Source organism: Solanum dulcamara, chromosome 7 (assembly GCF_947179165.1).
Source record: "Solanum dulcamara chromosome 7, daSolDulc1.2, whole genome shotgun sequence".
Taxonomy (NCBI): Eukaryota; Viridiplantae; Streptophyta; class Magnoliopsida; order Solanales; family Solanaceae; genus Solanum; species Solanum dulcamara.
In genome coordinates this window covers 12,470,440-12,495,923 of record NC_077243.1, presented here as the reverse complement: position 1 = coordinate 12,495,923, position 25,484 = coordinate 12,470,440, and the positions used below count along the sequence as shown (strand labels likewise).

The following is a 25,484-nucleotide window of genomic DNA, read 5'->3' as shown; positions in this document are numbered from 1 at the left end:
CTTATGGAACTTGTCCTATAAACTACTTATATACCTTTTAGTCAGAAAGTACAAAAGCACTGGAAAACAAAACTGACTCATACACATAGACTATCTGCCCATGTTTTTTTTTATTTTTATATTTTTTTGATATGTTATTTAATACACACATTGATATACTCCCTATCCTTATCCTCAAGTAACATTGAATCAATGGATTGTGAACATTGTTACGTATTTCATCAATTGGAAACTTGAAACACTTACCTGGCAGTCACTCGTGTTGACGCTGTCGGTGAGTTTTTTCTCCAGTTTCTTTTCTTCTAATTAATTAGGACAACTAATCATGAATTAATAAATAAATAAAAGTTAAACCCCACTAATATATTTTTATAAGTATTGAACAAGTGGTATAGGGTATTAAATATATTATTACTTTAGCCTATTAACTAAATAGGTTATCTAATTTCATCCCCCAATTAAATAACCATAGTTATGGAAAAGTCCAAAATACCCAATTAAAAATTTACGGAATGAGTTTTTTATGAACTAAAAATTTCAAATACTCAAAACGATCTAATAGATTGTTACAATTTAATTTTTATTATAATTAATGTTTAGTATTATTAAAATAATAATATAATAATTAAAGAAAATAGTGAAAAAATAATTTTATCTAAAAAGGAGACTTTTAATTAATGATAAAAAGTTCAATCAATATTTCAAAAACCTTTATGTTTTTGATATAATATAGATAGATATGGATAGATTTTTCACGTGTTGTTTGTTTATAGCCTCATAAATTTTGATATTGTTATTATGATGTTCTTGTCAGTCAGTGTACCTGTAAGCACCTTTTTTTTATATATTTTTTTTTATTGGATGATATTGTTATATAAAGTAAAATTATTATACAATACGTTAGATTTATTACAAATTAAAAGCTATAAAGATAAAAATTAATAGTAGAAGTTAATACTATATAATTATAATAATCAATAAAAGTACCTTGTTTTCAAGTCTCTCTAGTTGTCAGGTAATTGTGATAAGGTTCCTTATTATTAAGTTGGGATTAAATATTATATCATATTCGACTGACGATTTAAGTTTATTTTATTAATTAAATACAATATAAATGTAGTTTCAAATTTAATTTGAATTACCTCACGTTATTTCATCCAATTTGAGATTGTTTTATCCATTTACTAGATGAAATAAATTAATATAGAAAGTATCATTTCAAAATTATAATTTCACGATAATCTCCGTATCACCGTATGAAATGACTCCTTCCTTTTCTTGATTTATTAATTTATTTTCTTACTTACCCACAAAAATTTATGCCAAAATTTTTTCCTTCGAGGTTGATTTGAAGTCAGAATACTGTTCGGATATTTAATTTGAATTTTCTAGATTATATATATATTTTCCTAAATATTAAAATTTCACAAGTTGAAAAGTCAAAAAAATTTCAATTCTTATACAATTTTGAAAAATAAGCAATCATAGTTAATAAATAAGATATTAAAATATTCTGCGCCACATTATAAATTGCATATTTTCATGTTCTTTTTGCAAATAAATATTTGTATTTACAAATTTTAAATTCACATAATTTTATAAAGATTCATTAGTCAAAATAGTAGTAATTTTTTAATAGTCTGAATCCATCGATGACTCCTTAAAGTTGACATCAACTTTCACTTAGACACTTTAAGTACGTCTTGTTCATTTTAAATATCTATAGTAGGATTCCATTGTGTCATTTTAAACACCTATAGTAGGATTCCATCGTCACTTAGAAACACCCAAATTCATAACCCAAACAACCCAAATGAATAGAATGAAAAAATTGGTGTCTTAATCTAATTAAAAATTAAACTGTATTAGAAAAAAGAAAAAGTCTTTAACACTATCAAATAATGAATTTGTCATCTTTTTTCTCATTTTTATTTTAAATTTGTAACTTATCTTTTGAATTCGTTTTTTTTTTGTAATTGTTTCAGATTTGTCTTTTTCTTCATCTCTTTTCTTCACAATTTCAAATCCCATTCAACCATCTTCAATAATTTTTTTCTCCATATATATGTAATATGTTGGCATCAATTCAAAAAAGGAAATGGGAGAAGGACTGCCTATGTGGAGAAGAAAAAAGATGGATGAGCAAGATGAAGAAAGTTCAATAACGATAAGACGGACAAGGGAAAGATGTGTTGCATTGGAATGACGAGGAAGCCATTAATGATGGTTAGATGAGGATGAGATATGGAGATGGTGAGAAGAAAAATAAAGTCTTTTTTGTAATTTTTTTTCTTTTTAATTATTGAAATGTATCTTCTTCTTTTTTAAAAAGTAATTAACTAAATAGTTTTAAAATTATTAAAATTAAAATTCACAATATTTTTTTAATAATTATTTTTGATATATATGTCACATGTCTTCATTTAATTCGTTACTTTGACATGTCATTGGCAAGTGAGTTACACTCTTCTTAACAATTTTGATGATTATAAAAAAAATATCAAAATAACACAACGGAACTTTACTATAGGTGTTTAAAATGAATAAAACGTACTTAAGGTACCTAAGTGAAGTTGGTGTCAATTTTAGAACCGATGGGTTCAACCTTTTTAATATAATCCTTTGATATGATAAAAACAATCTCTTCACACAAAAATGAGTCTTTTTTTTTTGTACAACTAAAAATGATGAATATTTTTTTGTTATTTATAGAATATAAATTTATGGGTCAAATTTTTTCATTTAAAAAAATTGAAATCACAATTTAAAATTCTAAATATTATTTTTTGAAGAACTTAAAATTTAAAATCATAATTCTAAATTAGAAGCTCAAATATTAATTTTAAATCATAATCTCAAACGGCATGTCTAAATGCCTACTTAAAAGCTCGTAAGGGGGGTTTCAGTTTAATTTTGGCTTCAAGATTTTCTTTTCTACTATAGTAGAAGAGTGGTTTTTTTTTATAATTAATTTTGGGATTTTATTAGAAGAGTGGGTGTGGTCTGAGGCATCTAACATTTCTGTTTGTGGTAAATATTTTATTTCATTGAGGATATTTTGGTCATTTCAATTTTCATTGTTCTATCGCTATTTAATTCCACGTGATTTGTGTAGTCACCGCTTTTCCAATGGTACAATGTACAACATAGGCCCCTCTAATTTTTTACCTACCAGCTCAATTATGCTCGATTGCTCTCAATGAAATATGTGAGAATTTATTATTAGTTTCTACATTTGGAGCCTCCTAAAACGATTTAGTAATTAAAACTCCAATAAAAAAGTGTTAAAAATTGTTTAAGTGGTTTTGCAAAATTGGGGTTAAAAAATAATAGCGAGCCAAATTTTTAACGGATGATATAAATAAGCTTTTTTTCAAAGTTCGATAACATATTTGAGTCTTTTTCATTTTAGGAACGATTTCTAAAATTTGACGGAACTTCAAAGAATGACGTCATTTTCTTTAAAAATGGATAAATTCAAGGCATTTAATTTATGAAAGAAAAAGAACTCAAAAGCTTGGCAATCATATTAAGAAGTATTGCAAAATTGTGTCGGTCTCAATTATTATCACAATGTTGATAAATTAAATAGCCAATTTTAAAAAAATTATCCCGCTTTGAGATTCATGTAAGTTAAATAAAACAAATAAATAAAATGTGTGTCACAAAAGATATGAATACACAGTTAAGAGCAGCGGCGGACCTATATGGTGTCAAGTGGTTCAATATTGACTTCACTTCTTTGGTCCAATAGTAAAGTGGATTCATTTTTCTTGAGTTCGAAACTAGATAATAACATATTATATTTTTTTCTCTTTTCCAATCCTTTTTCTTGAATTTGGCCTCATTATTTTGATTAAATTATATATTTAAAATTTTTATTTAATAATAAAATATTAATCATATATTACTGATTTTTTAAGTAATAATATTTAATTTATTGCCTTTTCTTAATCTCCTTTCATATGTTTAGCGCCTTCGCTTTGTTTATAATAAAAAGGAAGAAAAAGATCTTCGAATATTTTTTCCAGCAGAGGATCCCACTTGATAAAATTTGTAGCACGAAATATAAGCAGCAAGTAGTCATGCTAACATCCAAAACTGTAAACCACATGAAACTACTGAATAGTAGTACACTTTAAAAATCTCATGCTTTCTTAGAACAAACTTTATTTTCAGACAACAATTATATATAATTTATTTTAATTGTAATTGAAAAAATTAATTAACTTCCTTTAAAATTTATCAATATCAACTTAATATGATAATTTATTATCACATAAATATATATACCTTATTTTAAATTAAAAAATTTAAATTATTTAATCAACACCATTAAAAAAACAAATTTTCGAATAAATATCGAGCCCGTGCACATCACGATATTTTCATCACTATTATAGTATATAAGAGAGAGTTGAAGTTGAAGCAGACACATCTCCGTTGACGTGCTTACTTCAGCAAAAATATTTTCTAAAAAAGTAATTTATTTTTATTCTATCATAATTTTAATTAGCTTATAATTTTTTTAAAAATTATGGGACCCACTTTAGCTATACCCTTTAGTTTTAAACTCATATTTGTTATAACTCTATTATTTTGAATGTTGTTAATATTTGTGTAAATTTTGTTACTACACTAAAAAAATCAACTGTCAATGAAGAAAAATATAATAATTATGGTCATTTGAATGAACCTTTTCACATTAAATTTGGTAGAAAAAAATATGAGATGATTTATGTCACGATCCAAAATGGGCTATGAATGACACCCACACTTAACCTTCTAGGTGGGAGAACCAACGATACAAACTCCAACTAATAAATATGACAATAACGCGGAAGCTCAATTAAATATGTTTTCTCAAACCCTAAAAGTCATCACATGAAAGAAATCTAAATTTTAAAACTAAGTCTCAAATTATCAAACACCAAATAAATAAATAACATAACGTGTCCGAAAACTAAGAACACCATGCTATGACAAGAGATTCCACCGCCAGCTAGATGGATAGCTCACCCTGCAATCCAATGAACTGGAGACTGACTAGAGATGAGGTAGAATCAAAGTCGGTGGAACACTCGCTGTACTCCACAAAATAAAATAAGAAAGAAAGAAAAAATACAAGTAGGGGTCAGTATAGGACAACATGTACTGAGTAGGTATCATCGGCCGACTCAAAATAGAAATCAATGTGCATAAAATAATAGCGGAAGGTCAATCATAGCACTTAACAGGTGGAAACCAATAAGATCAAGATCAAGTGACAACACAATGAACAATTACATAACCAGTCAACAATATCAAGATCACACATGAGGACTCAAGCCTCCACATCACGCTTTGTTGGAAAATGAGTTATTGGAGATTGGGTAGCATTAAGTCATTTTAATTTATTTTTCTTTAATATTATCGTGCCGGAACGTGATACCCAATTCAATATATCGTGTCGGAACGTGACACCTGATTCAATAATATTGTGTCGAAATATGACACCCGATTCAAATATACCATGTCAGAACGTGACACCAGATCCAAATGTAATTAATTTATCATTCTTTGTTATCACATTCCATTTTATTAACAATATTTCATCAAGCCTTCTTTATTCAAGGCACCATTTTTGATAGGGCAACTTCAAGATTATGGATTCCACGGTCTTGAGATTTCGGACCAATCACAACAACATATCAACTATCCGAACCACAACAATTAAATGCATAGCAAATCTCACACATTACTCAATGACTATCAATCACTATTAAGAGTCTATCTATGATATAAAATAAAATCATAACCTACCTGAATCGAAGAATCGAACTCAAGCAAGCTAATTCTCCAACGCCTTTCCTTTCCTCAATGCCTCAGAACATTTCCAATCCGATGAGTTTTCGCCGCCACCCTTTCGTTCACCTTGAATAGTTTTCTTCTCCTTTTTTTTCTTTTCTTTTCTAAAATTCTTATGTATTAAAAGTGACAAATATCTTTAACCTAATTTAATAATATGAGATAAATGGTATAGGGTATAAAATAAATTATCACTTTAGCCCATTAATTAAATTAGTTATCTAAATTTACCTCTCAACTAAATAACCGTAGTTATTAAATAGTCCAAAATATCCATTAAAAATTTACGAGATGAATTTTTTATGAAATAAAAAGCCCTAGTGCTCAAAACGACCTAATGGGTCATTACAATTTACCACTACACATGATTTTTTTTAACTAGTCCATTGATAAGAAGTAAAAAATCTTTTAGGATTCGTTTAGTTGAAGAATTAGTGAGTTATTCAAATATAAAATTTAAAATTAAATAAATTATACATCTGATCATAAAAAATATAATTAATATAAAGTTAAGATGAATTTAACATTATAAAAAGTAAAATTATTTATTCCACATAAAAAGTAAAATTATTTTTGGTAATTGTAACCCCAAAATAACCTCATTTTAACCCAAACCAGAGTTAAAAAAATATTAGTATAAAATTGTGCTGATAGGAGCAGCTGGATAGTATTCATTTTGGTAAAAACTCTTAAGAAAAAATAAAAAAACAAAGAAAGAAATGTTAAGTTGCCAATGGAATAGCTTCGCTAGAGTATCACCATTTCCCTTGCAACAAGAGCAACTCAATAAGGCGTTAAACGTGAAGAAACAATGTTGCGTTACCAAATCATCCATGGAGGATTCCAGTTCGCCCTTTCAGTTTCTCACGAAGAAGCCTTACGAACCTCCTTCATGGGCTTCCCATCATGACCCCATTCCCTCTCACACCTTTTCACTAAGATCATAACAGTCTCTTTCTCTATGTTAGCATTTCATCACAAATTTTTAAATATTTTTTACAAGTCATTTTTGGGTTAAATTTCATCATGACTTTGGCCATAGATTTTGAGAGAAATTATTAAAAACATGGGATAATGCATAAGTGCTCCTGAACTATAACCTAAACTTCATCGACACACCTTAACTTAACTAGGGCCCTATTACCCCTAAACTATTTTATAATGGAATAAATAGTTTAGGTGGCATAAAGAGTGTGCACACTCTCTTGAAGGTAAGTGATGAATGAAAGAATTGCACATATGTCATTTTTTTTAACGGGAAAAGACTCAAATATGCTATCGAACTTTGAGAAAAGGCTTATTTATGTCATCCGTTAAAAGTTTGACTCATTTATGCCATTTTTATTTGAGAAAAGACTCATCCATGCCATGATTTGTTACCTGAAATGGCATAGATGAGCCAAACTTTTAATGAACGGCATAGATAAGCCTTTTCGCAAAGTTTGATGGCATATTTGAACTTTTTTCATTTTAAAAAATAATTTAGTTAATGACGTGATCGAATTATAATTGACCACTTGTACATATAGTTTTGCAAAATGAAAAATATTTTTAGTTTACAAATAATGACATAAATTAGCATTTTCTCAAATGAAAATGACATAAATGAGTCAAACTTTTAACGGATGGCATAGATGAGGCTTTTTTCAAAGTTCGATGACATATTTAAGCATTTTTTCCTTTTTTAATTGGTAACTTTATAATTAATTAGTACACATAATTATTGATATTAAAATTTATATATATTTAATTATTTTCATTTCTTTCCATGTAAAATATTTATTGTAATTTCTTCCTCACTTTAAACTTTATTTATTTCTTTCAATCTTTTCACTTTTAATTATTTTTAAAAAATTATGTGTATTTTTTAAAAAATAATTAAAAAGTGTCGTTTAATTTTAACGTTTTAATATTTTTAAGTTTTATTTGATTTTCTTTACTTATTTGATATTCATTTGAAATTAACTTATTTTAAATACAAGGTATTTGGAATTAAATTTGAAATCAAATTAAAAGGAATGACAAAAAATTTTTTAAGTAAAATCAATAAAAAAATAAAAGAGAAAAGACAATAAATGAAGGTAAAAAGAAAAAGTTTAAATACAAGGATTTTTAATTTTTTTTATGTGTATTAACTTAATTTAAATACAAGATGAAGAAAATAAGAATATTTAAAAAGAATTGAAAACTTTAAAAAAATATTTTTTAAAAAAATAAAAAAATTGTATTTACTGATGTAGCAGACGAGTGTGTACAAACACTACCAACTTTCTTGGTTGAAGATGTCACGTCAGCACTAAAGGTGCATGAAAAATGCAAAAAAAATGAGTTCAGGGGTAATAGGACACTAGTTAAGTTAAAATGTGTCATTGAAATTTCGTTCATAGTTTAGGGTACTTATGCATTATCCTTAAAAATATCCATAAATTTATATTTTCATTTTGTAATGAAATATGTTCCGTGAATATTCATGAAAAACGAACACAATTAATATGAATCTGAAAAAAAATAAAAAAAATATTGATTTGTATATGAAAAATTAATGCTATTACTTTTAATTGGAAGTGACTTCGGAGAGATAGGTTGGATTAAAATTACATAAAATCTATAGTTATATAAAATTATAATTAAATTTTATATAGTTATATAAAATATGTATATAACTATATAAATTCCGTACAACAAATTAGGACTGAATAAGTCCAAAACTATAAATAATGAGTTGTTTTCTAAAACATAAAAATTTGATGTAACTTTTAATTTTTTAAAAATCTCAAATACTAGAAATTGGCGTAAATACTAGTTATTTCTATTATTTGGGAACTTAAAATTTTGTCAAATATATTTGGCGCAGAGTATTTTCCAAGTATACAATGTGTGCGGTTATTCTTTGTCTGTGTTGAGCGTAGGGGAGGATTAATCATAGTTGTTTTTTGTTTTGAAAATTTGGGATTGTTATTAGTTCCCGACTCCAATTCACAAGTGGAACCTGCCTAATTTGCCGAAGAACACCGAGGTTTGGGTAAAGGTAAATTCATTTTTTCACTTCTTCTATGGTCTAAACATCCACTATGCACAAAAAAGTGTTTAAGCTATTTTTGATCAATAAATATCCACTGTCCTTCAAGTACATATTGCAGCTTGATTGTCTGGATAATTTGCTATTGTTGGGTCACTACTATGAGGTATGCTTATACGATGATCATTTATGAGAAAGGTGATAAAGCTTCCTCTAGAAAATATACTTATCAAAACAAGAAACGGCTTTGTCTGGAAAATATTTTTAAGTATATCTAAAGTATAAGTTCTTGGCTTATAAGGAGCCTATGGATGGAATTTTTTTTTGTGCTATTGTTTCTCTTATCTGATCGGTTGTTTCCATGCCAGTGCCACTATTCCAGACGCTTTATAACACGAACTAACTCTGAATTTGCAGCGTGATGATCTGTCAGGAATGCAATTGAGTGGAAACAAGGTGAGAAAGCTGGAGTTTTTGTTGGCAGATGCGGTGGCACAGGGGGCTGACTGCATAGTGACTATAGGTGTCATACAAAGTAATCATTGTCGTGCGACTGCTGTCGCTGCCAAGTACTTAAATCTTGACTGTTATCTCATTTTACGCACTTCAAAGGTATAATGTAATTGTTCTCTTGGTTTTTTGTCTTACTTCCGCAAGTCAACTCACCCTGTTTATGCAAATAACTTATCTAGTTATGTCTCAGTTACTTGTGGATAATGATCCTGGATTCACAGGAAACCTCCTTATTGACCGTTTAGTTGGAGCACATATCGATCTTGTTTCAAAAGAAGACTATGCAAATATTGGCAGTGAGGTCTAGATTTTCTTCCTCATACTTTTGCCTTCCTCCTCTTCTGTTTCTAATGCATGATGTTTTAAGCTCTCTTCCTTTTTCTCTCATAATTGCACAAGGAGACTTTTGAGGTAAAGGTAATCTGATTGTTAAGTTTCCCACATCGGTTGTGGGATGGGCATTTAGTCTTCTTATATGGACTTGGGCAATCCTAGCTTTTGACCTTGAGTTAGATCCAGGTGTTATATCTATCACTGATGTTTGATTAGATTACAAGGTCGAGTTCTAGTATAAGATCGATGTACTAGCTGCATCAGCAAGATAGATACTATGATGTGATGTGCTTGTATATTTTGTTGGAACTTGTCAAGCTACAAACCACCTATTATATTGCTGTCTATGTTATTTTTCTCGACAGTATTGCATGCATCGATCAGCATTAAGTAATGAAAATTTCGAAATGACAAAATCAAGAGTTCGTGTTTCTGATTTTCCAAGTGGAACTAGTATCTCCAGTTTTCAGTTTTAGTGCTGAAGCTAAGTCTGTTTCTACTAGACTTAAGCTGATAGGTTTTGTTTTTTATAGTACTGATCATAATGTGTTTTATGCCTCAGGTTCTTACCAAATTATTGAAAGAAAAGTTGTTAAATGAAGGGAGAAAGCCGTACGTCATCCCTGAAGGTGGATCCAATTCTCTAGGAACCTGGTGAGGCTCATTTTGTAACTTCTGTATGCTGATGTTTACACCAGAGCATTCCACAAAGTTACAAAAATACAGAATTAGGAAAAAGATCCAAAGACTCATCAGCATCATTAGTTGAATAACAAAGGGTTTAATCCTTTAGTTCATTAGGAAGTTCCTCAAATGCCTATACCTTATTAAAACATATTGAATTAATACTTGTACTTAGTTATGCTCTGACCCTTGGGTTGCATTCTAAAGTGATGGCATACATTCTAATTTACTGAACACAGCTGAGAAAATTTGCGCTACTTCAGGAAGAAATACAAAATCTGTGTCTTAGTTTCACTATTCTGATTTTGTCAGGGGCTATATTGAGGCAATCAGGGAAGTTGAGCAACAACTTCAGCACTCTAACAGTGAATTGAAATTCGATGATATTGTTGTAGCTTGTGGCAGGTTTTGCACCTCTTCTGCATAATTTTTATTATTTCTATGCTATACATGTGATTGTTGCATTTAAAATTGTCCATGTATGGAATCACTAACAGCAAGATTTGCTAAAGATATGGTTGAAATGTTTGTCAACGATTCCAAAAATGAAACAGGAATATACCATATGAACTTATAAGAATGATTGAGACTCGTACTCTTAATAAGGAACATTATACGATCAGTTGATCCATGATATAATATCTTTCAGTGTTTTAACCTTGGTGCCATGTCTCCATGGTTTTCAGTGGGGGCACGGTTGCTGGTTTGTCAGTTGCATCCAGGCTCAGTGGCTTGAAAGCAAAAGTAAATATATTGTTATCTTTAATTTGAAATTACTCCCATCTCCACAAAAAGAAAACGGCACTAATAGCTGGTTTTGATTTGTAGATTCATGCATTCTGTGTTTGTGACGATCCAGATTATTTTTATGAACATCTTCCAGGCCTACATGATGGAATTAATGCAGGGGTTAGCTCCCGTGATATTGTTAGCATCGAAAATGTAAGGCTTCATTATTTTCTCTTTTTCTTTAAGCATACATATATGTTTTACATTCATCCAATCCGTATTAGTCTAGTTCTCTGATGGCATCAGTTCTTGTCCTTGCATTTTGGTATTTTAACAGGCGAGAGGTCTCGGGTATGCTATGAGCACCGCTGATGAGCTTATATTTTTGAAGCAAGTTGCTGAAGCCACAGGTGTTATTCTTGACCCTGTTTACAGGTATGGCCAATTGTGCCTTCTGAGTCTTTATATCATATGGAATGTCCACATGATTTGCCTTTACTCTGTAAAACGTATGCTTAACATATTCTCCAGCCGTAGAAACTGCCTGTAGTACTTGTGAATGCATCAAATGTTGAAGAGGTTGGAGAACAATATATTTTGCTACGAAACCCGCGAATACTGGGTTATTTATCAAAAGAAGTCAAATAAAACATTGGCATCCTTTCTTGCTGATTTTTATAATTTAGATCTTGTTTGTTTTAATACAAAAGCATCTCCAACTTAGGTAACTTTGACAGTTCATAATTGGTGTGTTCGGTACCAAGGAAAATGTTCTCATGGGTTTCTTATTTATTTTTTTGTATTCATAGCGGTAAAGCAGCTTATGAAATGATGAATGACATGCGCGAGAATCCAAGGAAATGGGAGGGAAGAAAGATTCTCTTCATACACACAGGTGGGCTACTAGGTGTGTATGACAAAGGTGATGAAATAGCCTCATTCCTGGGAAAATATCGTAAAATGGATATCCATGAATCTGTCCCTAGACAAGAAGGCATCGGAAAAATGGTTTGAAATTGCCAACAAAGGTGATAACAATTGTGTTGTTATTTACGTGTACGGGAATTAAGATTCGAATTCCAGCATTTCTAGATTTTAAATGAATAAAGGATCAGCTGCTTTATATGCCACTTCTAAAACTAGTAAAATTAATGAGAATATGTGATTTCTTCTTGCTATCCCACGCCTTTAGCGAGACCGTCTTGTAGTGGGGTTTCTACCGGCCGGGGAGTTTTCGTTTTTAAACTAATCATGTTATTCAAATCAACATGTGTGTACCTCGTCTATTATACCGTGCTCCTATTATTTCTTACGTATTGTAATTTCTGTCAACTAAACGTGGTAAGACAGATGAAAAAAAATCACTGTAATATTTTTTGCTTTACTAAAATTTGAATCTTGGTTTTCCTTTGATTTTTACTGCTTAATTGTCTTCATAAATATTGAGTTGATTTTTCAAATGATGCCTCGACAATTACTCTCATAAAGTCAATCCGGTAATTATGTTATCCCGATTTAAATCGAATCTGGATACAGAAGAAAATGATTGTCGGGCCAAAAACATCTACTGAAGGGATTTGTATTCACTTTTAATTACTACTTTTCACTTTCGAGATGGCAAAACAACAATCAAATTAAATGTGTATCTCTCAATTCTTGAGCTAATTCTGCAAATTGATTACGTGTCCGTAAGAGTGAATAATTTAATTGGTCATTTAATTAAAGCAAATTCTCTATTAAAATCACTTATCCTTATTTTATATCATCAAAGTCAATCAAATCAGATTAATTTATTTTCAAAGTTACTGTTGCCAAAAGACCTAAGAGATAATTACATAAACTTCCCTCAGACTTAGAATCACTTTTTTATGGTTATGCTTGCCTTTTTTTTTTTTTTTATATTAATTAATTTTTCGATACGTATAACTATCAAGAATCAAAACTGGAAGGATAAACAAATTCATCCGCTGGACTGCCGAGCTACGTTACATGTGTATATCAAATTGTATATTTGTGATATATATATATATCTTAAGACCAATCAACGGTTGCGTTTAAATGTTTCTTCACAATACAAAGAATGATTGAAAAATAATTAATAAAAGTTTCTCACAAATTTCTCCTACACAAATATTTGATGCTCAATCAAATTTAATCATGAACAAACACAAGTGCACCTCAAATTTCGTTGAACTTCGAACTCATTCAACAATTACAAATCACACTTAAATTTTTAAAAAAGAAGAAGAGTAGAAAACTTAGAAAATTCGTAATTTAAAATTGAGAGAAAACCTTGTTATTTATAGCTAGGAAAGAGATGTATATTTGAACATATGTTTATTTATTGTGTCTTATCAAAAAAGTTACAATTTTTGAAAAAAGCACAATCCTTTAATGTGAAAAAAATGTATGCTTTTAATATTATATAAATAAATAAATATAAATATAAAATATAAAAAATATACTAAATTAGGTACTTTTAATTAAGGATATTATAATAATTAAATTAAATTAAAGAATATTTTTAATTTAAAATATTATAATAATTTAACATTTAAGTAAAGCACGTCATGATATTAAGATAGTAAAAATTAGATATAAATATAGATTTTTGTATAGCAATCTTTTGAACCTAAATATTATTAATATAAAAAAATTGTGAGTTAATTGATTTGTCCTTTATGACATATATATATATATATATATATATATATATATATATATATATATATATATATATATATATATAATACAATGAAAATCCTTCACGTCAGGTGTGTATAGAATAATAAAAGCCGTCGGTAGGGAAACTCTTCCCATTTCCCAACCGCCACATTGCACTACGTGTCACTCCCACATTTCCCTCTTCTCCTCCATCACTCTTATTTATTCCCACCATTTTCTCCGATCAATCAATCACCACTACTCTATAATTTCTCCAATTCCCTAACAGAAAAAAAAAATGGTGTTAACAACGACGTCGATAAGAGATTCAGAAGAGAGTTTGCACTGTACATTTGCATCAAGATATGTACAGGAATCTTTACCAAAGTTCAGAATCCCTAAAAGTTCCATGCCGAAGGAAGCAGCTTTTCAGATTGTAAAAGACGAGCTTATGTTGGACGGTAATCCGAGATTGAATCTAGCTTCCTTTGTTACCACGTGGATGGAGCCGGAGTGCGATAAGCTCATCATGTCCTCTATTAATAAGAACTACGTCGACATGGATGAATACCCTGTCACCACTGAACTTCAAGTCAGTACTTATTGCTTCCTCGCTCGCAATTTGAGTTGTTTTTTCTGTTATAAAACTAAGTTGAGTGACTTTTGTGTTGATTTTTTGAGATAAAAACTATATTAGTTGAGTGATCGTCTCAGAAATTAGCTGGGAGTAAAATAAGAATTTTTTAAACTTAAATTGCTATTCTGTAGAACGATGTTCTATTGACGATATTTGATGGACATAGAGCTTAGTTTAAGTTCAATGCACTGAGATAATGATTAAGTCATTTATTAATTAGGTAATTATAGATATATCTCTGGATGAACATTAATTGATGATTCTGTAAAAGTGGAAACTAACTTGGTAGATCTATACACTAGACCGTGCATATAACTTAAATCCTTTTGTTAATGTTACTAGAAAAAGTTCGTTTGTTGCCACATCAAAGTGTAGATATTACAACAACAACCACCCAGTAATCCCACAACGTGGGTCTGGGGAGGGGAAATTGTAGATATTGTTTGATGATTTTGAATTGAAGTTGTTGGAACGGAAACAGCCTCTTTACTTGAGCCGAGGGTCGTCTATTGGAAATACACTAGTGGGATTATACTGGGCATGTTGTTGTTGTTGAAGGAATTAAACATTTTGGAGCTGCAAAACTGAAATAGTGTGGTATAAATATGGAGAGAGGAGATAATGATTTATGTTTTTGGGTAGATATTGTTTGATAGTTGGAGTGATTTGATTTTGTGTTGCAGAATAGGTGTGTTAACATGTTAGCACATCTTTTCCATGCGCCGGTTGGTGATGATGAGACTGCAGTAGGAGTTGGTACAGTGGGTTCATCAGAGGCAATCATGCTTGCTGGTCTTGCTTTCAAACGCAAATGGCAAGCGAAAAGAAAAGCAGAAGGCAAACCTTTTGATAAGCCTAATATAGTCACTGGAGCTAATGTGCAGGTGAATCAGACTTCCAGGCAACTTTGCAACTGTCTTTCTTGTACTGTGAATGAACTGTGGACATGAGTTTGAACGCTTATTCCTTCTGTTTGTTAAATTAATATATCCAATGTTGACTTATAATCCTAGTCTTGAAACATATGATGAAATTCTACATGGTGATATTGTTGACAAATTGCAATCTGTTACTTCCAAGCGACTAAATCTGATCAGATGGAAGTAGCTCTTTAAACAAATATTTGTCAATTGTCAATATACTAGTCCCTTAATCACCCATTCGAAGCAAGCTTAACTACGAAAACCTTGTTAGACTTGTATAATTGTCTGATTACTAAAGTTTGGTTTCTCTGCTATCTGTTGTTTTCAATTCTGCTGAAACTTTTCTGTCTGAATTCTGAGGTATAGGTCTGCTGGGAAAAGTTTGCAAGGTACTTTGAGGTTGAATTGAAGGAGGTGAAACTAAAAGAAGGATACTATGTAATGGACCCTGCCAAAGCAGTAGAGATGGTGGATGAGAATACAATATGTGTTGCCGCAATCCTTGGTTCTACTCTGAATGGGGAATTTGAGGATGTGAAGCTCCTAAATGAGGTCCTTGCAAAAAAGAACAAGGAAACTGGATGGGAGACACCTATTCATGTCGATGCTGCAAGTGGAGGATTTATTGCCCCTTTCTTGTGGCCAGAGCTTGAATGGGATTTCCGCTTGCCTCTAGTGAAAAGTATAAATGTCAGTGGTCACAAGTATGGCCTTGTATATGCTGGTGTTGGTTGGGTATTATGGCGGAGCAAGGAAGATTTGCCCGATGAACTCGTCTTTCATATAAACTATCTTGGATCTGATCAGCCTACTTTTACTCTGAACTTCTCTAAAGGTAATATCAAATGCTCTTCATATGCGTGAGAGAAAATTTAAAAAGTAATGATTTGTCATTCAGAAGCAGCTTTTGACGTTCCTACTCGAGATTTTGTGTTGATGTTAACTTTGATGCTGTCTCCCAATTCAGGTTCTTATCAAATAATTGTGCAGTATTACCAGTTAATAAGACTTGGCTTTGAGGTAATTACTGAAATCACACTAAACACAACTCTGTTTCTTTAAGTCTGAACAACAATTGCCTGGATTATATTATTTAAGATAAGTCAAAGCTGAGTTCTCTTCAAAGGTATTTCTTAGATCTTATAGTGTGCTTGCTTTCAAGTTTTAACACTTTAAAGTTGCAGTTCCTTTGATAATGCAGAATACCTCTGAATTTAAAACAAAGTTCACTCGAAGAGTTGAGGAAAATAGTGGAATATTGCTAGTTTTTAAATGATGTTTGTCTTTGTCAACAGCAATGTTCCCTCTGAGTTGTTTTATCATTGTGCAAACTGCATTGCTAAAGCACGATACAAATGATTTTCACTTTTGTTTCTGGTCTGCAAGGGTTATAAGGACATCATGGAGAATTGCGTTGCAAATGCAAAAGTGCTAACAGAGGGAATCAAAAAAATGGGGCGGTTTGATATTGTCTCTAAGGATGTGGGTGTTCCTGTTGTAGCATTTTCTCTCAGGGACAGTAGCAAATATACAGTGTTCGAAGTGTCTGCGCATCTCAGAAGATTCGGATGGATTGTCCCAGCATACACAATGCCACCAGATGCTGAACACATTGCTGTTCTGCGGGTTGTCATTCGAGAGGATTTCAGCCACAGCCTAGCTGAGAGACTTGTTTCTGACATTGAGAAAATTCTGACAGAGTTAGACACACAGCCTTCTCGTTTGCCCACTAAAGCTGTTCGCATCACTGCAGAGGAAGTGCGTAATGACAAGGGTGATGGACTTCATCAGTTTCACACGGATACTGTCGAGAGTCAGAAAGATATAATCAAGCATTGGAGGAAAATAGCAGGGAAGAAGACCAGCGGAGTCTGTTAGTTCTGGCCACACTTGTTTTCTGGGCTCCGCTTCCATCGCCATCCTGTAGTATGTACTATGTGTGTTGTTTCCATCTAATGTAGTAGTTGGCACTGTAAATACTTTCGTAGTCTTGGCTCTGTATATGTTAATAAGCATTGTATTTCAAGTTTCTGTAAAAAAAATTATGTATGAATCTTGATGTGTATCGACAATATGAGATTGATTTGTGCACGAAGAAGAAAGATCACAAAAAAGTGAGTTTTAGTAAAAACCAAAAGAATGAAGCATAAGAATTGAGGATTTGTATTAACTTTAAAAACGAAATCTTTGTTGTAGTCCATTGCAACATTATTATGTGTTGTGTATTCGAGTTATTTTCAACATTGCATGCGAAATTTCGCCCATGGAAGGATGCTTCCTAAGTGTACTCTGTATGCATTTATGAGCAATTGTAGAGGCTCTAGACTTCATGTTCTAACAAGCTTTTTGTGTAGGATATTTTCAACTCCTGGATTGACTACTTCAACGGATATTGGTATCTTTGATAGCATGGAAAACTTTCCATATACTTAGGACTCTTCCCATATATTTGACTTCCCATATATTTAGGACTCAAGTACATAACAAAACTTTTCATGTATTTAGGAGTCTTCCTAACCGCACATTAACTCTCCATGTTTTTAGGAGAGCATTAACACTGCATTTAGGAGAGCATTAATCAACTGAATACTAGTTTACTGTAATTGTGGTATTGCGTTACCAAATCATCCATGGAGGATTCCAGTTCGCCCTTTCAGTTTCTCATGAAGAAGCCTTACGAACCTCCTCCATGGGCTTCCCATCTTAGCCCGATTCCCTCTGGATAACGCGAACTAACTTCGAATTTGCAGCGTGATGATATGTCAGGAATGCAATTGAGTGGAAACAAGGTGAGAAAGCTGGAGTTCTTGTTGGCAGATGCTGTGGCATACAAAGTAATCACTGTCGTGCTACTGCTGTTGCTGCCAAGTACTTAAACCTTGACTGTTTTCTCATCTTACGCACTTCAAAGTTCAAATATACCGTAATTCTTTTCTTGGTATTCTGTTTACTTCAAAGGACTTTCTTCTTTTTGTGTAAAGAGAATGCTGAGCAGATTTTAGATTTTATAAGATCCTTATAGGTTTCTGTGTAGAAAGTTTTTGTCTTATCTTTGAGCCAGCTGTAAATCTCTTTGGATGGTAGCCAGCATCTTCCTAATGCTGAAGAATACAACATTACCTTCATCAAAAAAATATATTCTGTTTGATTCATACATCTTTCTGTTTATGTGAATAAATTCTTCATTTATGTCACAGTTACTTGTAGATAAAGATCCTGGATTAACAGGGCCATTTCGTTGGAGCACACATTGATCTTGTTTCAAAAGAAGAATATGCAAAAGTTGGTGATGAGGTCTGTACTTTCTTCCTCGTAATTTTACATTCCTCCTCGTGTGTTTTTATTGCATTAAGTTTTAAACTCTCGTTCTTTCTTTCGGCTGCTTGCACAAGGAGACTTTTGAGGTAAAGGTGTTTGATGCTGCAAAGGGACTTTTTGAAGATGTTTGATTAGATTACAAAGCTGCGCACCCTGTTCTAGTATAATATGTACTAGTTGCATCAGTTGTTTATGACGTGCTTGTATATCTTACTGGAAACTGTCAAGCATAGACCGCCTATTATTTTGCAGTCCATGTTATTTTCTCTGATTGTCATCTACTGATCCTTAATAATCTTCTGGCTCTGGGACTTCATATCCAAATAGATACCAGTGTGAAGATAATATTCTATGCATCAGCAATCCCAAGTATTGAATTTAGAAATTTAAAATGGTTTTGAATCTTAATTGACATGGTTGTTGCTTCATATATATTTTACCTAATTGCATTTTTTCCAATTTTTTATTCCATTTGTAGTTTATTTGTATATCTAGTTATTTGTTGCATTACAGTATATTTTTTAAAAGATCTTCTTTTTGTGCACCTTTCTACTTTGCAACCACTAACTCTTCCCATCAACACCAGATATTCACCTAGTTAAATTTCAATTTGAAGCGTCAAGGAGTTCTATCTCTTCCTTCCTCCTTCAAGATTGGGGTATTCCTTTCCTTCAAAATACACAGGAGAATACCCTTCTCTCTTTCCCCTTTCCCAAATGAAAATAAAATACATGCCAGAACTTTTCCCTTTGCCATTGTTATGTGGAGACTGGTTGAGTATTTCTTTACAGATTCTGGTTCTGGTGGACTAGTCCTAGTCAATGCAAGAATGTGATGCCACGCATACCATGTCAAATCAGTAGTCTTGTTACAAAATAAATAGAAAAAAGTTTCTGATTAATTGGTGAGGTGAGAACTAGTGTTACCCTTCAATTTTGTAACATATTCCTGATTTTCCAAGTGGAACTAGTATCTGAACTTTGGCGAATTTTCAGTTTTACTGTGTCTGTTTCTAGTAATCTTAAGCTGATAGGGTTTATTATTATAGTACTGATCATAATGTATGTTATGCCACAGGCTCATACCTAAATATTGAAAGAAAAGCTGTTAAACGAAGGGAGAAAGCCGTATGTCATCCCTGTTGGTGGATCCAATTCTCTAGGAACCTGGTGAGGCTCATTTTGTTATGCTACTTCTTGTTCCCTCTGCCGATAAAGTCTAAACCTACTTCATTTCTTCTTCCTAATTTCCAATGTTTCTCTTGCACCTTGATATGTGCATTGCACTATTGTGTGCTTGAAGCATCAACATGTTGCCAAGAGTTCTTAACAATAACCTTCAGTTTCTGAGTTTAGAGTACCCTATACAGCCTCTGAACTCATTGCGATTTGCCTTAATTTGAAATGAATATGTAGCCCATTCCCTATTCATTGTGAATCCTTCAGTAACAAATATCTTTTCCATCTCGTGGCCCCATCTGCTGTTTTGTCTCTTACAATGACACTTATATTTGGATGACTATTTGTGTTTCTATTGAAACTGGCTGTTAATTTTAGAACTCCGGTGAGGCTTAACCCTGCGTTACAGGGATACTAATTAGAAGGGCCTACCTGCTACCCTGAAATGGATGCCAGGTAGAAAGTTTGATGTATAATCAACCATTTCATGATCTTCTTACCAGCTGAAACCCTCTCCGTGGGCCTCTTAATATTGAACAGTCAAATAACCTTATGGGTTATTGCATTAGCTTTTCAACCATTTTTTGCTCTTCTTACCAGCTGAAACCTCTCCGTTGGCCTCTTGATATTGAACAGTCAAATAACCTTATGAATTATTGCATTATCATTCTTCAGCCTTTTCTTTTGATAGGTAGTTGACATTCTTTGCCGCTTGTCAATATCTCTGTTATTCCTTTTCAACACAAATGTGATGGCACTAGAGTAGCCAAGGATGACTTATTTTCTTGATTGACAGAGCTATCAGCTGTTCCGAAGCTAGTAGCCCGGTTAAACTAAATGTCAAGGGTTGCACCTTCTATATGCTGATGTTTAAACCATCATTCGTAGACTTAAAAAATACATGATTAAAGAAAAAGCTCCAACGTTTCATCAGCATCATTAGTTGAATAACCAAGGGTTCAACCCTTTAATTTGTTAGGATGTTCCTCAAAGACCTATACCTTATTAAAGCATGTCGAACTAATAGTCTGATCATTACCCAACTGCCGCCCCCTTGGTGCCTTAGTTCACCGCTTTGCTAAGTGTGACTATTTTCTCAGGGGCTATATTGAGGCAATCAGGGAAGTGGAGCAACAACTTCAGCACTCGAGCATTGAACGGAAATTTGACGACATTGTTGTAGCTTGTGGCAGGTTTGCACCTCTTCTGCATAGTTTTGTAATAGTATGCTATACATGAGATTGTTGCATTTCAAATTGTTCATGCTTAGAATTAAAAGCAAGATTTGCTGAAAATATGGTTGAGAAGTTTGTCCCAAAATAAATAGGAATATACTATGAACATAGAGAATGATCGAGAGACTCGTGCTCTTAATAAGGAACATTATACTCAATTTAACGCATGATATGCCTGATATTTGCTTGACTTCTGTTAGGACACATTCTCTCTCTCTCTCTCTCTCTCTCTCTCTCTCTCTCTCTCTCTCTCTCTCTCTCTCTCTCTCTCTCTCTCTTGTTTGATACTGGGTTTGTATGACAAAGCTGATGAACTAGGCTCATTAATGGGCAAATGGCGTAAAATGGATATCAATGAATCTATTCCTAGACAAGAAGGCATCGGCAAAATGTTCTGAAATAGCCGGAAAAGGTGATAGGAATTATGTTGTCATTTATCAACGTGTACAAGATTAAAATTTGAATTCCAGCATTTCTAGATTCAGATGAATAAAGGTATTTTCTGCCCACTTCTAAGACTAGTTAGTTGAGTTATTGATGCATGGTTTCTTCTCTTTAGTATTCACTTTTGATTACTACTTTCCACTTTTGAGATGGCAAAATCACAATCAAATCAAAGGTAATCTCTCAATTCTTGAGCTAATTCTGCAAATTGATTACGTGTGGGTAAGAGTGAATATTTTAATTGCTCATTCAACTATAGTAAATTCTCTATAAAATTACTTGTGCTTATTTTGTATCAATAAATTACTCAAATAAGAAACTCACATACGACATAAATAAATCAGATATAAAGGACAAATCCTTTAAGAAAGAAAATACAAGCTTGATCAAATCTTTCACGTCAGTTGTGTGTAGAGAAAAAAGAGAAACTTACGTAAATTAGAACGACTAGTGAAACTATTTACCCATTGGATCTAACACAAATTGTTTATCTTTGATGGATTCATAATCCAAATTATTTATGCGTCTGCCTCACTGTAACACTCCAAATTTTTTCGTCAAGACTCGAACCATTTTTCATGTGTGTAGACTCGAACTAAATGACTTATAATTTTATATATGAGTTAGGATAAACTTCTAAGTATTTGGAGGGTATTAGATGTGATTTAGGGTCATAAGGGATCCCTAAAACTAAGTCAAGTCCAAAAAAATTCTATCGGCTAAGTTTCCGAATGAGTTCGTATAAGGGTCAACTTCAAACGACCATGTTATATCGAAAAAAGACGGTTTAAAATTAATTTCAACTTTTTAGAGAAAAAATCAATTTTAGAAAAAAAGAGTCGCCACTTAATTTTTTAAAGAAATTAAGAAAACTTAATTTAAAAGACCCTAACAGATTTAAGTCTTAAAAATTTAGAGAAAAAGGTACGAGGTTCTTATTTCCACTTTGAGAAGGTGTTAAGCATTCAAAGTGGCCGCTAACGCGCGGTTATCCGACGATTTGAAAATTATTTGACTAACTTTTGAAAATATTAATTTAAAATGAAATGAAGACTTTAGAATTATTTTTTTTTTAGAAAAAAAAAAGAGATTAAACTTAAACATTGAAAATAATATAGATGTATATATAAAAAAGTAAAAGTTTATCAAATAAATAAGTAAAGGTAGAAAATCATTTAAAGAGTAAACTTAACATGAATTGGTTTATCTTTAGGGGAATCTAATTAGGTTAAAATAAATTAAAATTAATATCTAGGAAAGTATAACTAAATTATTACAACCCGGATCAATATAAATACAATAAATAATACATGAACAACAATAATAATAACAACAATAATAATAATAAGAACAACAATAATAATAAGAAGAACAACAACAACAACAACAACAATAATAATAATAATAAGAACAATAATAATAAGAAGAAGAACAACAACAATAATAATAAGAACAACAACAACAACAACAACAACAATAATAATAATAATAATAATAATAATACTAATAATAAGAACAACAATAATAATAATAAGAATAACAATAATAATAACAAGAACAACAACAATAATAATAACAAGAACAACAATAATAATAACAAGAACAACAACAATAAAAATAACAACAACAACAACAACAAAAATAATAATAATAATAATAATAATAATAACAACAACAACAACAACAAGAACACAATAATAACAACAACAACAACAACAACAATAATAAGAACAATAATAATAATAATAATAATAGTAATCAACAACAACAATAATAAAAACAACAATAATAAGAACAACAATAATAATAACAACAACAATCAATAATAATAATAATATTAATAATAATAGTAATCAACAACAACAATAATAAAAACAACAACAATAATAATAACAACAACAATAATAATAAGAACAAACAATAATAATAACAACAAACAATAATAATAATAATAGTAATAATAATAATATCAAACTACTTGGAAAAATAATGAACAAAACTAAGTGCTTTAATGAAATAATCCTAACATATTCTAGCTAATTAACTCTAACACATGCTAGCTAATTAATCCTAACACATGCTAACTATAACAAATTTATATCATTAATTTTAATTATTCTTATATACATACTAACTAAAAAAATAAGACTATGAATCAACTAAATATAAAACGTGAAACAATTAAGTAAAATAAAACTGAAAAAATATTTTACCTCTTTCCGGGCCAAGATTGAAAACGATGAGCGGAAGACAACTTCACCACCATCCAATAATAGCTTGATGGAACTCCAATCTACAAAAACAAAGAAAAAGATTTTTTTAAAAAAAGTTTAGACTCGAACCTTCGTGGGTTCTTAGCCTAAATTTTAACTTCAATCTCCTATTTTTCGTGAAGAAAATATAGATTGAAAGCTATAAATTTTCACAACTTTTAGGCTGGGGACAAAAGTCCAAAATCCTAGCCAAGTTAAGAAAATTTCTAACTTTGGGGTGGTTAAAAAACCTCCTCCTTCTTCCTCTTCTTAATGAAAATATGAGCCTTTATATAGGCTCCAAAAACCCCAAGTTTTCCATGTATTTTCGATGTGGGAGTTTGGGATATTTTTTTTTTATTATTTTTTTTTTATTTTTTTAGAAAAAAACTAAAATTTTTAAAAATGCAAACTATAATTAAACTAACCTAACTAACATTGTATTTAGTAAAAAATAAAATCTTTTAAGATAATTTTTGAATAACCACATAAATATTAATCAAATATATAGTTATATAGAAATATGTATATTATACTAAAATTTATAAAAAGATAAAAATAGTTAAGAATAATATGAAAATATATATATTTTTTATAAAAGCTAATTGTTTCAAAATGTTCAAATTCAAAGAAACTCGATAGCTAATTTGCGTTGTGGATGGCCAAAATTGGGTGTCAACAGCTGTCCCTTTCTTTGGATATGATTGATAAAAGAGATCGTGGACAAAGAAAATTGACAAATCCAATTTTGGCCGACTCCATTTTCATCTTTTTGAAAAGGGGTTGGTACGAGTTTTGAATTATGAATGAACCCCGAAATAACCACACGTAGGGCTGGGCATAAAATACCGAAAACCGAATTACCGAACCGAACCGGCTATTTCGGTATTTCGGTATTCGGTAATTCGGTTCGGTATTCGGTATTTATAATTTTATTGTTCGGTATTCGGTTTCGGTATTCGGTATTTTTAATTTTACTGTTCGGTATTCGGTAAAATACCGAATACCGAAAATAAATTAGTCTGTTGGGCCTAATTGCCTAAAGAAGTAAAGGGCTAAAGGCCCATAAATATTTTAAGACCAGCCTTGTGCCCCTCCAGCCCAAATCCGTTGCCCCTGCAGCCCAAAACCATAAAAATCACCTACATCTACATTCCCTTTCTATTCATCCAAATGCCCAACCCTAGACAGCAGCTTCTTCCAAATTTCTCATCCAAAGCGGCAAAGAATCCACTTCGTCAGGAACCTCATCAAAGAAGTCGCTGGCTCTATTTCCATCAAGGTCTAGGTACTCATCTATCAAAAAGCATATGAACTAATTAATCTTATGTTGATTCTTTTTCATAGTTGTTTTGTTCTCTTAACTTTGTGATTGATTATTTTCTGTGACACATGGTATATTCTGCATTTTTTACCCGTCATATTATTAATGTTGCAGCAGTGGTGTGTTTGCTGTCAAGAGACTGAAGAAACTACAACTCTACAAGTGGGATTCAAGAAATTTTCGCAAACGATGAAAAAGATAAGGAACTTGAAGCATCAAAATGTACTTCCACTTGTTGCTTATTACTCTAGCAATGATGAAAAAATGCTTATCTACAAATATCAGAACAGTGGAAGTCTACTAACACTTTTCAAAAGTAAGCCAATTATAAGTAGTCAAGAACTTTAAATTTCTCATCTTGTAATTCTTTATCATATTGTTGTT

General features: G+C 31.4%; 2 protein-coding genes and 1 pseudogene across 2 annotated transcripts; all 3 read left to right on the top strand.

Moving 5' to 3' along the window:
• The first annotated feature begins 8,909 nt into the window (after positions 1-8,909).
• On the top strand, positions 8,910-12,414 carry LOC129895265 (putative D-cysteine desulfhydrase 1, mitochondrial). The gene is made up of 9 exons (XM_055970948.1): positions 8,910-9,032; positions 9,284-9,478; positions 9,570-9,680; positions 10,275-10,366; positions 10,709-10,801; positions 11,083-11,140; positions 11,225-11,338; positions 11,463-11,560; positions 11,935-12,414. The coding sequence occupies exons 1-9, from the start codon at positions 8,919-8,921 to the stop codon at positions 12,137-12,139; spliced, it is 1,080 nt and encodes a 359-aa protein (XP_055826923.1). The 5' UTR covers positions 8,910-8,918; the 3' UTR covers positions 12,140-12,414.
• A 1,492-nt stretch (positions 12,415-13,906) lies between these two features.
• On the top strand, positions 13,907-17,480 carry LOC129895264 (glutamate decarboxylase). The gene is made up of 5 exons (XM_055970947.1): positions 13,907-14,381; positions 15,110-15,310; positions 15,716-16,184; positions 16,317-16,369; positions 16,736-17,480. The coding sequence occupies exons 1-5, from the start codon at positions 14,088-14,090 to the stop codon at positions 17,225-17,227; spliced, it is 1,509 nt and encodes a 502-aa protein (XP_055826922.1). The 5' UTR covers positions 13,907-14,087; the 3' UTR covers positions 17,228-17,480.
• Positions 17,398-25,293, top strand: LOC129894523 (putative D-cysteine desulfhydrase 1, mitochondrial; annotated as a pseudogene).
• Positions 25,294-25,484: the final 191 nt, after the last annotated feature.